Genomic DNA, 16,681 nt, shown 5'->3' on the forward strand with positions numbered 1-16,681 from the left:
AACTAGGGACTTTCTCTTTAGAGTGATAGAGGGGAATAATATGATAAGATGCAAATATCGAGTGGATGGCCAGAAACTTTTCCTGAGGACTGAAATGGCTAATACAAGAGGGCATAATTTTAAGGTAATTAGAGAGAAGTACAGGTTGACGTCAGAGGTAGTTTTTTTTTAATACACAGAGCGGTGGGTACATGGAGCACTCTGCCAGGGATGGTGGTAGAGGCAAACACATTAGCGAAAATATTTAAGAGACTCTTATCAGGCAACATGTGGATCAGCTGTCATACCTATCAAGCATATTTGTGATCCCTAAGTTGGTCAAAACTCATTGCCACCATCAGGGAGGAGGTACAGGAGCCTGAAGACACACACTCAGCGATTCAGGAACAGCTTCTTCCCTTCTGCCATCAGATTTCTAAATGAACATTGAACCCATGAACACTGTAATGTATGGATCTATTTCAGAGCAATCTCTCCCTCTCTCCCTCCCGATACACCAGTTACAGCCATCTTCCGCTTGTGTGCTTTTATTGAAACAAAATGTAGTTGTGCACAGACAACAAATTGGCGACAAGTATGAACCTAAATGTCAGAGAATAGCACCAACTGCACTGACAGTTATGGGACAAAGCAACAAGAGTTAAATAGCACGAGAAATCCAAAGGACCTGTGAATAATAGTGAGACGGGCTAAATTTAAAGTGAAAATAATGTGGTGATGGCTTCGTTTGGAAAAGTTGATGAATTTGATACTGCGAATGAAGGCTGGGAGTTGTATATTGAGAGGGTTCAAATGTATTGCAACTTGAACAATGTGGAGGAGCATAAGAAAGTGCCTTAATGGGCCCGACTACATAACAGTCTCTTACGCTACTTAGTAACCCTGCAAAGCCAGCAAGCAAGACTTTCGACAAAATTGTTACAATTTTACAAAATCACTTGAGCCCTAAACCGATGGCAATAACTGAGAGATTTAGATTTTACAAAAGGAACCAGTTAAGAGGTGAAAGCATTTCTGAATACATCGCAGAAATGCACAAACTTTCCCAGTACTGTGACTTTAGAGATGGACTATCTGATGCATTAAGAGTCAGGCTTGTATGTGGCCTGCAAAGCCAGAGCACTCAAACGAGGCAATTATCCAAAGGAGACCTAACCTTAGAATGGGCATTGACCATTGCAATCTTGTTAGAGACTAAACAGCAAAGAACTACAGGACAGGTGTCTAGAATGTGAAATGCACAAAATATCCCTGAATATTGCAAAAAGACAAAGATGTTATTGATGTGACAAATCCTCCCGTGATGCAAGTGACTGTTGGTTCAAAGATAAAGTTTGCAGAAAGTGTCACAGACAAGGTCACACAGAGAGAGTGTGCAAGGTAGACAAAAGCACAATCAAGTGGAAAGTCAAACACAAAATTAAGCAAATGCATAAAGTTACCAAATGTAAAACAGAATCAGACAACATAGAGTCTGACAAAGGTGAACTGTCATGCCTAGAACTGCATAACTAGATAACAATAGATGATTTGGATTACAATAGATGTGTCCAGTGTAAAACTGAAAATAGAGCAGCTTTGTCCATAATTCCGAGGTTGACAACAGACCCCAAGATACCATTGGAGAAGACCTCAGGGATGCTAAAGACTTACACAGGTAAAAAAGTGTCTCCCAAAGGCAATCTGAAAGTAAATGGAGGCCAAGCACAATGAATTGAAAAGTGGATGGCCAGCACTTTTTGGACGTGAATTATTAAGAAAAATCCAACTAGACTGGCACTCATCAAAGCTCTTAGTGTGACATCAACAGGAAACTGCAGCCCAAATGGTAGCACTGACCAGAGACTGGCACAGCTGCTAATGCTAGTGAGGAGGTGATTGAGAAGGGGATTGGTAAACTCAAAGGCATAAAGGCCAGCATTGAACTGGATGAAACAGCAACACCAAGATTCCATAAAGCTCGTCAAGTGCCTTACGTACTATGTCTTAAAGTGGATGCTGAACTGCAGAGCTTGGAGGCGTCTGCAATTCTCTCCAAGGTTGAGTGGAGTGACTGGGCCATGCCCATCGTCCTGATGATCAAGAAAGGGAAGGCTGGAGGCATTTGTGTACGTGGGGATTTCAAGGTGAGCATCAACCCGGGGCTGCGTCATGTGCAGTATCCCCAGCCACAGATAGAAGACATTTTTGCATCTATGGCAGGCGGGGAGAGGTTTTCAAAGATTGACTTGTCACAAGCTTACCTGCAAATAAAGGTTGAGAAGTCAAGCAGGAAGTTCCTCAAAATCAACACTCACAAGGGATCGTTCTAGTATAATCATCTCGTCTTTGGCGTCGAATCAGCTCCAGCAGTTTGTCAAAGAGCAATGGACCAAGTGCTTCAGGGTATCCCAGGAACTCAATGTTACCTTGAAGATATCATTGGGACTGGCAAAGTGATGAAGAGCACCTCCAAAATCTGGTAAAGTGCTTACCAGGCTGAGTGAGTGTGGTCTGTGCACAAAGAGAGGTGTGTGAGATTTTTGAGAATGAAATCTCATATTGTGGATTTGTTATCGACAAGCATGGCTTACACAAGTCACAAGAGAAGACTGAAGCAGTGCTACAGGCACCCAAACTGGAAAATGTGCCACAACTCTGGTCATACTTGGGTCTTTTAAACTACTACCACTGGTTTCTCCCAAACATTGCTGCAATGCTGCATCCATTGAAAACACCGTAACACACAGGAGCAAAGTGGAAATGGTCAGAAAGATGTGAAAAAGCACTCAAGGAAACAAAGAGACTAATAACATCCAATGACTGTTCATCCATTATAACCCATCCCTGCAGATCAGACTGGAATGCAATGCATTCCCTTATGGCATTGGAGCCGTTTTGCCACATATTATGAAAGGTGGATCTAAATGTCCGATTGCATTTGCTTCAAGATCACTGATGAGTGCAGAACACAACAACGCACAGATCAACCGAGAGGCCCTTAGTCTAGTATGGGGAATAACGAAGTTCCACCACTATCTCTATGGACAAAAGTTTATGCCAGTGACAGATTACCTGCTCTTTGTGTCCACTTTCAATCCCAGGAGGGGAATTCCACTGATGACTGCTACCTGGTTACAACATTTGGCACTGTTCCCAGTAGCCCACTCTTATGACATAGAGTTCAAGGGTACCAAGCAACACAGCAATACTGATGGCTTGGCACACCTTCCACTACTGGCAACTGAAGAAAATTCTTCATACTGGGACCAGTTGGCAGTAACAAATTCCGAAATACAAAGGGAAACAAGGGAAGACCCGACATAGTCAAAAGTCTATGAAACTACCACGCCAGGATGACCTACACTTCCAGATTTCTCAGTGAGACGAGACCAACTGTCAGTATGTCAAAGAATGCTGATGTGTGGATCTTGTGTTGTGGTTCCCTGTAAACTGGGCACCAGAGTGTTAGTAAATCTGCATGAAGGACACCTGGGTACAGTCAAAATGAGGAGCTACGTGAGGTGGCCGGAAGTACAAAATCAGAGTAACACTTGACCAAAAGCCGTTTGGAATGCCACAAAGTTCAAAGTGCACCCCACAGGCATCATTACACCCATGGGAGTGGCCGTCGTCACCTTGGCGAAGTGTAAATATTGACTTTGCTGACATATTCATGAACTCCATGTTCCTGATTGCTGTGGGTTCTCATTCGAAATGGCCAGAGTTTATACCAATGAAGTCAACCACCTCAGCAAAGACTGCCTCCACTCTGAGGACAAGCTTTGCCAGAAACGGCTCGCCAGAGCAAACTGTGAGTGACAACGAACCACAGTACAGTCAGAAGAACTTCGACTGTTCATGATGATAAATGGCATCAGACATTTCCAGTCAGCTCCTCACCACCCAGCAATGAATGGGCTAGCTGAAAGGTTTATCCAAACCTTCAAGTCGTCCATCAAAGCGATGGACCAGGAGGGCATTTCTCTACAGCACAAGGCGGACAACTTCCTTTTTGTGTATCAGAACTCTGTTCAAGCAATGACAAATCAAACACCTGCAAAGCTGTTCATGAACAGGAATCTGAGATCTCACACAGACCTGCTGAAACCAGATCTACAGGGGAAGTGCAGAATTAACAGTTCAACCAGTTGTTGTGAAGTAGGAAGGGGCTTCAAGATTGGACAGAAAGTGCAATCACATGATTACCGAGAAGACAAGTGGACACCCGTGGGACCACTGATGTAGACAGTGGATGGTGGAGATCAGACACGGAGATGTCATGTGGACCAGATACTGGATACTCAACCAAAGAACACCCAAGTCGATTGCATCCAACAAGACGGACACACTACAGTCACTGGACTTGCCTCTCAGTGATGGTCATGTCACTGACAGCAAAGTGACACCAGAAACCGAGAATGTTGTCTTAGACAAGACACCCACCAAATCTGATGCCACCCCACAGGTCCAGAGGTGCCCTCCTGAAAGAAACAGAGCGCCACCCGAAAGACTGAACCATTAGATCGTGAAGTTAGTTGTGGAGTGTTATTGTGAAAGCATGTTTATTTGGAATACGGGTTTATGGCAGGGAAATTGAATGTTTTGTACGTTTACAATGTTACGTTGCATTAATTTAAAAAGGGGAGTGTAATGTATGGATATGTTTCTTTTAGAGCATCCACATCTTGATCCTGATCCCAAACTCCAAGATAAGAACCTTTGCACCATCCTCTGGACTTACCCCATATGTTTTATCTACTCCTTAAAAACCTCCCCCTCTGACCAAGCTTCTGGTCTCCTCCCCTAACCACTATAGTTTGTTCAAAACCTGCAGTATTTTGGGAAGTATCTGCCGAAAGCCGGGTCTGAAGGGATGGCTTAGAGTAGCCACCAGCATCACCACATGTGGTTAGACTCACCTACAACTCAGGAAGATATTCTGCTTGGGGCAACTGTCAGTAAACACCTTGCCCATCAGATGGATCCCCTGACTCTCGTCCAACTCACAGACCTTCTCTGAATCAAAGGAGAGCAAGGGGTTTTCACCTTGGAAAGAGAAGAAAGCAGGTGAAGTTCAGCTGGATATAGGTGGAGACTGGTCTGACCGGAAGAGTGTGCTGTGATCTGGCATCTCAGACCCTCTCACTCTACCCCTTTCCCTCTCTCTATCTCTATCTCTGCCTTTTTCTCTGTCCCCCCCTTCCCCCCTCCCTCCCTCTACTCTTTTTGTTTTACTACCTGACTGTCTCTGTCACTCACTCGCTTTCTCCCTCCTTGTTTGTCTTTCTCAGTCTCACTCTTTCCGTCATTTTCTCTGTATCTCCGTCTCTGTCTCTGCCAGTCTGTCTGTTGCTCATTCACTCTATCTTAACTTCTCTCTCTGTCCCTGCCTCTCTCTGTCTCTCACTCTGCTATTGTCTCTGTCTGGATGTAGCTGGGGTGCAGACTGGGGTGGAGACTGGTGGAGCTGCTGGAACGATTAATTATGGAGAAAATAATTGACTGTGCCTGACAGAGGTGTGGAACTGACAGCCAGAAGAGGTTAAGACCAGGAAGCTCAATTCAACCAGCACTGGAACTGTCAGGCTACATCAAAATCTTCTCTGTCATCCAAAGTCAAGGATAAATGGGAGCTCACCAATCCACCGGATGGGTCTCCATTCATCTGGGAATTCTCCGATCGATGGAACGGGAATCCATACACGAGGAAGCTCTCTGATCAGAAGGACAGGTCTCCATACACCTGGGAGTTCATCAGTCGATGGGACAGATTTCCATACACCAGGGAACTCTCTAATCAGTAGGACGTGTCCCCATACACCAGGGAACTCTCCTATCAGTAGGACGTGTCCCCATACACCAGGGAACTCTCTAATCAGTAGGACGTGTCCCCATACACCAGGGAACTCTCTAATCAGTAGGACGTGTCCCCATACACCAGGGAACTCTCCAATCAGTAGGATGGGTCCCCATACACCAGGGAACTCTCTAATCAGTAGGGCATGTCCCCATACACCAGCGAACTCTCTAATCAGTAGGACAGGTCCCCATACACCAGGGAACTCTCCGATCAGTAGGATGGGTCCCCAGACACCAGGGAACTCTCCTATCAGTAGGACGGGTCCCCATACACCAGGGAAATAATCAGTAGGATGGGTCCCCATACACCAGGGAACTCTCCGATCAGTAGGATGGGTCCCCATACACCAGGGAACTCTTTAATCAGTAGGACGTGTCCCCATACACCAGGGAACTCTCTAATCAGTAGGATGGGTCCCCATACACCAGGGAACTCTGCGATCAGTAGGGTGGGTCCCCATACACCAGGGAACTCTCCGATCAGTAGGATGGGTCCCCATACACCAGGGAACTTTAATCAATAGGACGTGTCCCCATACACCAGGGAACTCTCCAATCAGTAGGATGGGTCCCCATACACCAGGGAACTCTCCGATCAGTAGGACGGGTCCCCATACACCAGGGAACTCTCTAATCAGTAGGATGGGTCCCCATACACCAGGGAACTCTCTAATCAGTAGGACGTGTCCCCATACACCAGCGAACTCTCTAATCAGTAGGACAGGTCCCCATACACCAGGGAACACTCTAATCAGTAGGACGGGTCCCCATACACCAGGGAACTCTCTAATCAGTAGGACTGGTCCCCATACACCAGGGAACCCTCTAATCAGTAGGACGGGTCCCCAGACACCAGGGAACACTCCGATCAGTAGGACGGGTCCCCATACACCAGGGAACTCTCCGATCAGTAGGATGGGTCCCCATACACCAGGGAACTCTTTAATCAGTAGGACGTGTCCCCATACACCAGGGAACTCTCTAATCAGTAGGATGGGTCCCCATACACCAGGGAACTCTGCGATCAGTAGGGTGGGTCCCCATACACCAGGCAACAGTCTAATCAGTAGGACGGGTCCCCTTACACCAGGCAACAGTCTAATCAGTAGGACGGGTCCCCATACACCAGGCAACAGTCTAATCAGTAGGACGGGTCCCCGTACACCAGGGAACTCTCTAATCAGTAGGACTGGTCCCCATACACCAGCGAACTCTCTAATCAGTAGGACGTGTCCCCATACACCAGGGAACTCTCCTATCAGTAGGACGTGTCCCCATACACCAGGGAACTCTCTAATCAGTAGGACGTGTCCCCATACACCAGGGAACTCTCTAATCAGTAGGACGTGTCCCCATACACCAGGGAACTCTCCAATCAGTAGGATGGGTCCCCATACACCAGGGAACTCTCTAATCAGTAGGGCATGTCCCCATACACCAGCGAACTCTCTAATCAGTAGGACAGGTCCCCATACACCAGGGAACTCTCCGATCAGTAGGATGGGTCCCCAGACACCAGGGAACTCTCCTATCAGTAGGACGGGTCCCCATACACCAGGGAACTAATCAGTAGGATGGGTCCCCATACACCAGGGAACTCTCCGATCAGTAGGATGGGTCCCCATACACCAGGGAACTCTCTAATCAATAGGACGGGTCCCCATACACCAGGGAACTCTGCGATCAGTAGGGTGGGTCCCCATACACCAGGCAACAGTCTAATCAGTAGGACGGGTCCCCTTACACCAGGCAACAGTCTAATCAGTAGGACGGGTCCCCTTACACCAGGCAACAGTCTAATCAGTAGGACGGGTCCCCATACACCAGGCAACAGTCTAATCAGTAGGACGGGTCCCCGTACACCAGGGAACTCTCTAATCAGTAGGACTGGTCCCCATACACCAGGCAACAGTCTAATCAGTAGGACGGGTCCCCGTACACCAGGGAACTCTCTAATCAGTAGGACTGGTCCCCATACACCAGCGAACTCTCTAATCAGTAGGACGTGTCCCCATACACCAGGGAACTCTCCTATCAGTAGGACGTGTCCCCATACACCAGGGAACTCTCTAATCAGTAGGACGTGTCCCCATACACCAGGGAACTCTCCAATCAGTAGGATGGGTCCCCATACACCAGGGAACTCTCTAATCAGTAGGGCATGTCCCCATACACCAGCGACCTCTCTAATCAGTAGGACAGGTCCCCATACACCAGGGAACTCTCCGATCAGTAGGATGGGTCCCCAGACACCAGGGAACTCTCCTATCAGTAGGACGGGTCCCCATACACCAGGGAAATAATCAGTAGGATGGGTCCCCATACACCAGGGAACTCTCCGATCAGTAGGATGGGTCCCCATACACCAGGGAACTCTTTAATCAGTAGGACGTGTCCCCATACACCAGGGAACTCTCTAATCAGTAGGATGGGTCCCCATACACCAGGGAACTCTGCGATCAGTAGGGTGGGTCCCCATACACCAGGGAACTCTCCGATCAGTAGGATGGGTCCCCATACACCAGGGAACTCTTTAATCAATAGGACGTGTCCCCATACACCAGGGAACTCTCCAATCAGTAGGATGGGTCCCCATACACCAGGGAACTCTCCGATCAGTAGGACGGGTCCCCATACACCAGGGAACTCTCTAATCAGTAGGATGGGTCCCCATACACCAGGGAACTCTCTAATCAGTAGGACGTGTCCCCATACACCAGCGAACTCTCTAATCAGTAGGACAGGTCCCCATACACCAGGGAACACTCTAATCAGTAGGACGGGTCCCCATACACCAGGGAACTCTCTAATCAGTAGGACTGGTCCCCATACACCAGGGAACTCTCTAATCAGTAGGACGGGTCCCCAGACACCAGGGAACACTCCGATCAGTAGGACGGGTCCCCATACACCAGGGAACTCTCCGATCAGTAGGACGGGTCCCCATACACCAGGGAACTCTCCTATCAGTAGGACGGGTCCCCATACACCAGGGAACTAATCAGTAGGATGGGTCCCCATACACCAGGGAACTCTCCGATCAGTAGGACGTGTCCCCATACACCAGGGAACTCTCTAATCAGTAGGATGGGTCCCCATACACCAGGGAACTCTGCGATCAGTAGGGTGGGTCCCCATACACCAGGCAACAGTCTAATCAGTAGGACGGGTCCCCATACACCAGGCAACAGTCTAATCAGTAGGACGGGTCCCCATACACCAGGCAACAGTCTAATCAGTAGGACGGGTCCCCGTACACCAGGGAACTCTCTAATCAGTAGGACTGGTCCCCATACACCAGCGAACTCTCTAATCAGTAGGATGGGTCCCCATACAGCAGGGAACTCTCTAATCAGTAGGACGGGTCCCCATACACCAGGGAACTCTCTAATCAATAGGACTGGTCCCCATACACCAGGGAACTCTCTAATCAATAGGACGGGTCCCCATACACCAGGGATCTCTCCGATCAGTAGGACAGGTCCCCATACAGCAGGGAACTCTCTAATCAGTAGGACGGGTCCCCATACACCAGGGAACTCTCTAATCAATAGGACGGGTCCTCATACACCAGGGAACTCTCTAATCAGTAGGACGGGTCCCCATAGACCTGGATGTTCCTCTGCACAGGGCTGCACTACTTAGCGAGTCAAAAGTCCCACCTGGTAATCTGGTGACAAAAGGTGGCAGCAACCTGGATTCCGCAGCCTCAACGTTGTGGAAGATGATCGACCCCGAGTCCATCCCCAGACACAAGTGGCTGCCCTGAAAGTGAAGCGAGTTGTTCAGGAGCTTCTGGGTGTCTGCTCTGCCTCTGTGACCCATCTATTCACTTGCTCAGAGGATCCAGAGGAGGTTCACAAGAATTATTCCAGCAAAGGAGGGGTTAATATACAAGGGGCTCTGGGACTGGACTCACTGTTCAGGAGAATGAGGGAGATACACCTATCAAATACTGAAAGGCCTTGATAGAGTGAATGTGGAGAGGATGTTTCCTATAGTGGGGGAGTCTAGGACCAGAGGACACAGATAGAGTGGATGTGGAGAGGATGTTTCCTACAGTGGGGGAGTCTCGGACCAGAGGACACAGATAGAGTGGATGTGGAGAGGATGTTTCCTATAGTGGGGGTGTCTAGGACCAGAGGACACAGATAGAGTGGATGTGGAGAGGATGTTTCCTATAGTGGGGGAGTCTAGGACCAGAGGACACAGATAGAGTGGATGTGGAGAGGATGTTTCCTATAGTGGGGGAGTCCAGGACCAGAGGACACAGATAGAGTGGATGTGGAGAGGATGTTTCCTATAGTGGGGGAGTCATGGACCAGAGGACACAGATAGAGTGGATGTGGAGAGGATGTTTCCTATAGTGGGGGAGTCTAGGACCAGAGGACACAGATAGAGTGGATGTGGAGAGGATGTTTCCTATAGTGGGGGCACAGCCTCAGAATAGAGGGACGTCCATTTCAAACAGAGATGAGGAGGAATTTCTTTAGCCAGAGGGAGGGGAATCTCTGGAATTCATTGTCACAGATGGCTGTGAAGGCCAGGTCATCGGGTACGTTTAAGGTGGAGGCCGATAGATTCTCGATTAGTAAAGGTGCAAAGGTGACAGGAAGACGGGAGTAGAGTGGGGGTGAGAGGGATAATATATCAGTTATAATGGAATGGCAGGGCAGACTGGATGGGCTGAGCGGCCTCACTGCGTTCCTGTATCTTATGGTCTTATGGTAGTCAACTGGGTTAAACATCCAGGGTCTAGTTCAAATCATACGTCAGTACCCAGGCTGGTAAAATTGTGCAGGATTTAACTTTAGCTTCATTGAGGCTTTTCTTGTGATGTCGGGTGCCCGGGACGCTGGGTATCACTCATGCTGGGTGTCTGTGATGCCAGGTGCCCGGGACGCTGGGTATCACTCACGCTGGGTGTCTGTGATGCCAGGTGCCCGGGACGCTGGGTATCACTCACGCTGGGTGTCTGTGATGCCAGGTGCCCGGGACGCTGGGTGTCAGTGACGCCGGGTGCCCGGGACGCTGGGTATCACTCACGCTGGGTGTCTGTGATGCCAGGTGCCCGGCAGACCCCGGGAGCCTGTGACACTGGGCATCAGTGACACTCTGTGTCTGTGACGGCTCTGCATGTTACTCTAGCATGCATGAAATCAGAATCAGATTTCTGGGACCTGCCCTCTTCCCGTTCACACCATCGGGGAAAAGAAAGTGAACCTGAACCATCCATGGACTTCATTGCTAATTATTTGCTTTGTCATTTCTGGCAAAGTATTGTCTTTGCACTGAACTGCTCCAGAAAAGCAAATGTCTGGGATAATTAACCGTATTCTGATTCCGAAGCCGTTTCACCTGGGAACAATCCGAGCTGCACACACACACACACACACACACACACACGGTACAAGCTCAGAGAAAGGTGCGAGTCGGCTGATCCAGTACCGTGTTCCCTGACAATGACCACAGTAACACACTCTCTGCCAGGACACAGAACAACGTGCCCCCTCGTCCAGCCCATTGAATCTGCACACCAAGCCCAACCAACCACTGTGCCCAGTCCTCCGCAGACCGCCAGGCGAAGAGCAGGGTCACAGCCCCCTGGAATCTCCCCGTACACACGTTCACGTAACTATTATGGAGAGGCTGGCGGTGCTTTGAGGGATCAGCACTTCCTGGAGCAGATCGAGTTTGGGCAGACTCCAGATCTTCAGACACTTGCCGGCCGCCTCCTGGCCCACGCATATTAACCGACGCTCCTCACTCTGCTTTATGAGGCTGAGCTGAAACACATCATTTACAAGTACATCAGTGATAGGCTCACACAGCACAGAAACAGGCCATTCAGCCCATCATGTCAGGTTTAGATTCGGATTTATCAATCACATGTACAGTCCCGTGCAAAAATCTGGAGCACATAAATATGAGCCTAAAGATGTTGGGAATGGCAGGCTGCCGAAGACTTTTGCACAGTCCTGTAGTAATTTTATGTATTGCGCTGTAATGTTGCCACAAAAAGAAATTTCATGGCATATGTGAGTGATGATAAACCCGATTCTGATCTGGGTCTCTATTGTGGACTGAAAGTGGGAACAGGGGCAGGGAGAGGGAAATCGCGGTTGGGAAAGGGGGCAGGGAGAGGGGAGGGAGCGGGAAACTTCAGAGATATTGATCAATAAACCCAATTGTTTGGAATCAAATGACCTCGCCTGGAGTCTCAGGACTGGGTGTGTCTGCACCTGTGCCAACTCCCAACCTGGCACTCCTTCTTTGCCTCCTGCCCCACACCCCACTCGCAGTGCTCCACCCTCCCATTGCCAACATCCCCTGCTCCCGCCAGATTTACAGACTTGCTCTCCGCTCCACGTTGACAAATACAGTCCTGAGCAAGAGTCTTGAGCACATTTCGCAAGGGTGCCCGAGACTCTTGCTCTGTACCGGACACTCAAAATACATTATCAAAGATGTACAAATTATACAACCTTGAGATTTGTTTGCTTACAGACGGACACAAAGCAAATTACCCGAAAGAACCCAATTAAAAAAATAAAGACCAACCCTCAAAACGCACAGAGGAAGAGAAGGGAAAACAAACCGTGCAAACAACAACAGCATTCCGAACCACAGTGAAACACCCCAACACAAACAACACTTCACTGCATGTTTTGATGTAAACAAATCTGAATCCGAATTTGAACTAGTGAAATGCGTCATTTGTTTTAACAACAATATGCTGGGGGTAAGTGTCACCACGCATTCCAGCGCCGACAGAGCCTGGAAACAATCTTCGGCAGCACATGGTGGGAGAGTTGGCGAATAGCACAGACTCCCATCAGAGAGAGAACTGGAACTTCTTCAGGGTAGACATCCCTGACAGAGACTCTCCTGCGGAGCGGCAGCTCACAGACAGCCGAGATTCTGCAGATGCTGGAAATCCAGAGCAACGCACACAAAATGCCGGAGGAACTCTACAGACCTGCTGTCCTCCCGCTCCTTGACCTTGTGCACCCACCCACTCCCAGCTTTTTACTTCATCCCCTCCTTCCCCACCCACACACCCTCCCTTCTCACTGGTCTCCCCTACCCCGCTCCAGCTTGTCACTTCATTCCTCTCCCCCTCCCCACCTTCTTCCTCAGCTGGTCTCAAATTTCACCTACCAGCTTGTCCTCCCCCTTTCCCCAACCTCATATTCTGGCTGCTATCCAGGTCGGATTTATTTATTGATTGATTGATTTGTTGCGATACGGCGTGGAACAGGCCCTTCCATTAATCCCCCGGTGTAATCCCAACCTAATCACAGGACCAATTAAAGTACCGAGAACTGAACCCGCGTCGCCTGTACTGTAAAATGTTGTGCTAAGCCCAAGCCGTCAACTGTTTATTCCCCTCTATCAGTGCTGCCTGACCTGCTGAGCTCCTCCAGCACCTTGTGTGTGATATTCACTTCCTGTGAATACAAAACCCAACGACGGACCAAGCAAGTAGCCAACAATCAGAGGACCAATGGGGAAGCAGAGAGGTGGGGCTTTGGCAGATGGACATATCAAGCAGCCAATGGCAGTAAACGGAGGTGAGCGGTCAGGCAATGGACTGAGCAGTCGGGCAGCCAACGTTTCGGGCAACGCCGCAAGAGTTAATATCAGCCGGTTCTCTGTCCCGCTAACTCACCGGCCCTTTGTGCGCCTGCACTACGTGGTACAGCACCTTGTCTGAATCAGCGTCCACGAAGAGCATCCGGCCATCCTGCCGAAGGAACAGAGTCTCTGTGAGGCGAGCCGCAGCTGACCCTCCCTCCCTCCCGAGGCACCCTTCATCCGCTGCAGTGCAGACTCCCCAGTAACTGGAAACGAACAGAGGCAGCAGTTATTAACCGCGACAGGCATTCTGCCGAAGGTCTCCCCAGCTGAAGAAAGGCTTTCGTTTGCAGTGGTCTACATAACTCTTTACAGCACCAGCGAACGGGGTTCTCGTCCTGCCGCTGTCTGTAAGGAGTAAATCTCCCCTTCCGGCGCCCATAACCGGTGCATCCTTGTATTGTGGGTACTAGAACCCGGAGCACCCGGAGGAAACGCACATTGTCATGGAGAGAAGGTATGAACTCCTTACAGACCGCGGTGAGAGTTGAACCCCAGTGTTTCGTTACTGGGCGTCCCGGATTCATTGCTTCAGTTGGCGGTGAAGGCTTTCATTACGCTTACTTACTGCCCGTTATGCCGCTGGTTTTTGGGGCAACAATGAAGGCCCGGCCCTCGATCTCTGTCCATCCACACTGCCGCACACAGATACAGGATTCTTCACTGCCGTTTCAAGGGTTGAGGGGCACTGGATGCCTCGTGCCATCAAAACTTTTGTGTGCGCTGCCTTGGGGAGCAGGGCTGCCGCCCCTGCCGGTCTCCCCTACCTGTGTAAGAGGACGGCGAGGCTGACAAATTCCCTTTCGCCCCACTTTGCCCTCACCTCCAGCCCCAGCAGCAAGAACTCGTCGGAATCAGCACACGCCGTCCCCTCGCTGGTCGCGTAGTGGACGGGGGAGGAGAGGGTCCCGATGCAGCGGCAGCCACTGGCCGGTACCTTCCCGTCAAACGGGGACAATCGCATGTCCTCCACAACCGATCTGGTCAGTTCAAGGCAAAGAAAACACATTCCTGTTTAATAGTTTATTCATGAGAAGACAATAATCAGGGTTCATAAACTATTTACAATTTGAAAATTTAAAAAGCTTATTTCTAGCTAAACTCTCTAAAATACTTTCAGTCCTCTGAGGGGCCGCAGAGACGGGTCGGACACGGTGGCACAGAACACAGAATACAGGCCACTACAGTGCAGCCCTTCAGCTCAAATGTTGTGCTAACCTTTCAACCTACTCTAAGGTCAAGCTACCCTTCCCTCCTGCATGCCCCTCCATTTTTCTTTCGTCCATGTGTCTAAGATTGTCTTGTATCTGCCCCCTCCCACCAACCCGACAGAGCGCTTCACTGCGCCCACCACTCTCTGTGACAAAACCTACACCTGACATCCTCGCTATACATTCCTCCAAACACCTTAAAATTATATCCCTCTCCTATTAATCATTTCTGCCCTGGGAACAAGTGACCGTCTGTCCATTCTATCTAAGCCTTTTATCACATTATACACGTCTATCAAGTCACCTCTCATCCTCCTTTGCTCCAGGGAGGAAATCCCCAGCTCACTCAACCTTTCCTCATGAGATATGCCCTCTAATCCAGACAGCATCCTGGTGAATCTCCTCTGCACCCTCTCTAATCCAGACAGCATCCTGGTGAATCTCCTCTGCACCCTCTCTAATCCAGACAACATCCTGGTGAATCTCCTCTGCACCCTCTCTAATCCAGACAGCATCCTGGTCAATCTCCTCTGCACCCTCTCTAATCCAGGCAGCATCCTGGTGAATCTCCTCTGCACCCTCTCTAATCCAGGCAGCATCCTGGTGAATCTCCTCTGCACCCTCTCTAATCCAGACAGCATCCTGGTGAATCTCCTCTGCACCCTCTCTAATCCAGACAACATCCTGGTGAATCTCCTCTGCACCCTCTCTAATCCAGACAGCATCCTGGTCAATCTCCTCTGCACCCTCTCTAATCCAGACAGCATCCTGGTCAATCTCCTCTGCACCCTCTCTAATCCAGACAGCATCCTGGTGAATCTCCTCTGCACCTTCTCTAATCCAGACAGCGCCCTGGTCAACCTCCTCTGCACACTCTCTAATCCAGACAGCATCCTGGTCAATCTCCTCTGCACCCTCTCTAATCCAGACAGCATCCTGGTCAATCTCCTCTGCACCCTCTCTAATCCAGACAGCATCCTGGTCAATCTCCTCTGCACCCTCTCTAATCCAGACAGCATCCTGGTGAATCTCCTCTGCACCTTCTCTAATCCAGACAGCGCCCTGGTCAACCTCCTCTGCATCCTCTCTAATCCAGACAGCATCCTGGTCAATCTCCTCCGCACCCTCTCTAATCCAGACAGCATCCTGGTCAATCTCCTCCACACCTTCTCTAATCCAGGCAGCACCCTGGTCAACCTCCTCTGCATCCTCTCTAATCCAGACAGCATCCTGGTCAATCTCCTCCGCACCCTCTCTAATCCAGACAGCATCCTGGTGAATCTCCTCCACACCCTCTCTAATCCAGACAGTGCCCTGGTCAATCTTCTCCGCACCCTCTCTAATCCAGACAGCATGCTGGTCAATCTCCTCCACACCCTCTCTAATCCAGGCAGCATCCTGGTCAATCTCCTCCACACCCTCTCTAAACCTTCCACATCCTTCCTGTGATGAGGAGATAAGAGTGTGATCTAACCAACGTTTCATATAGTTGCAACACTACCTCATGGCCCTTGAACTCAATCCTCTGACTAATGTTTAAGCACACATTGATTCTCATGCAAAGCACTGGACAAAAATCAGGGCATCATAAATTTTTTACAGTTTCAATATTCTTTTAATCGATCATTACTACCACAACATGTTCAAGTCCGAGGAGCCAGAGAGAGAGCTGTCAGGCATGGTGACATCACACACACATCAGGAATCCCTACCATTCTGGCAGTATTCTCTTCTCTGCCTTTTGGGAGTAGATACAGGGAGCTTGAACACCTGGACGACCAGACTCAGAACAGTTTCTTCCCCGTGCTGTAACTCCTGAACCAGCCACCTCTCTCACATCTCCTTCCTGGGGGGCGGGGTGCCTCATTAGGAGTTTCTGGAGATTTGCTATGTCACCAAAGACTCTTGCAACTTTTGCAGATGTATCGTGGACGTGCAGCACCGTCTGGTACGGAGGGGCCACTGCACAGGGTCAGAAAAAGCTGCAGAGA

General features: G+C 49.6%; 1 protein-coding gene across 1 annotated transcript in view; it reads right to left on the reverse strand.

Annotated features, from left to right (window-relative positions):
• The window catches only part of LOC132378136 (uncharacterized), a 56,296-nt gene extending 41,853 nt beyond the window's left edge, over nt 1-14,443 (reverse strand). Inside the window, exons 1-5 of the mRNA XM_059944873.1 lie at nt 14,303-14,443; nt 13,514-13,588; nt 11,478-11,627; nt 9,504-9,606; nt 4,902-5,028 (exon numbers count right to left, since the gene is read on the reverse strand). Coding sequence (XP_059800856.1) covers nt 4,902-5,028; nt 9,504-9,606; nt 11,478-11,627; nt 13,514-13,588; nt 14,303-14,443 — 596 coding nt within the window. The remainder of the gene's footprint in view (nt 1-4,901; nt 5,029-9,503; nt 9,607-11,477; nt 11,628-13,513; nt 13,589-14,302) is intronic.
• Between the last annotated feature and the right edge of the window lie 2,238 nt (nt 14,444-16,681).

Source organism: Hypanus sabinus, chromosome 19, assembly GCF_030144855.1.
Source record: "Hypanus sabinus isolate sHypSab1 chromosome 19, sHypSab1.hap1, whole genome shotgun sequence".
Classification (NCBI taxonomy): Eukaryota; Metazoa; Chordata; class Chondrichthyes; order Myliobatiformes; family Dasyatidae; genus Hypanus; species Hypanus sabinus.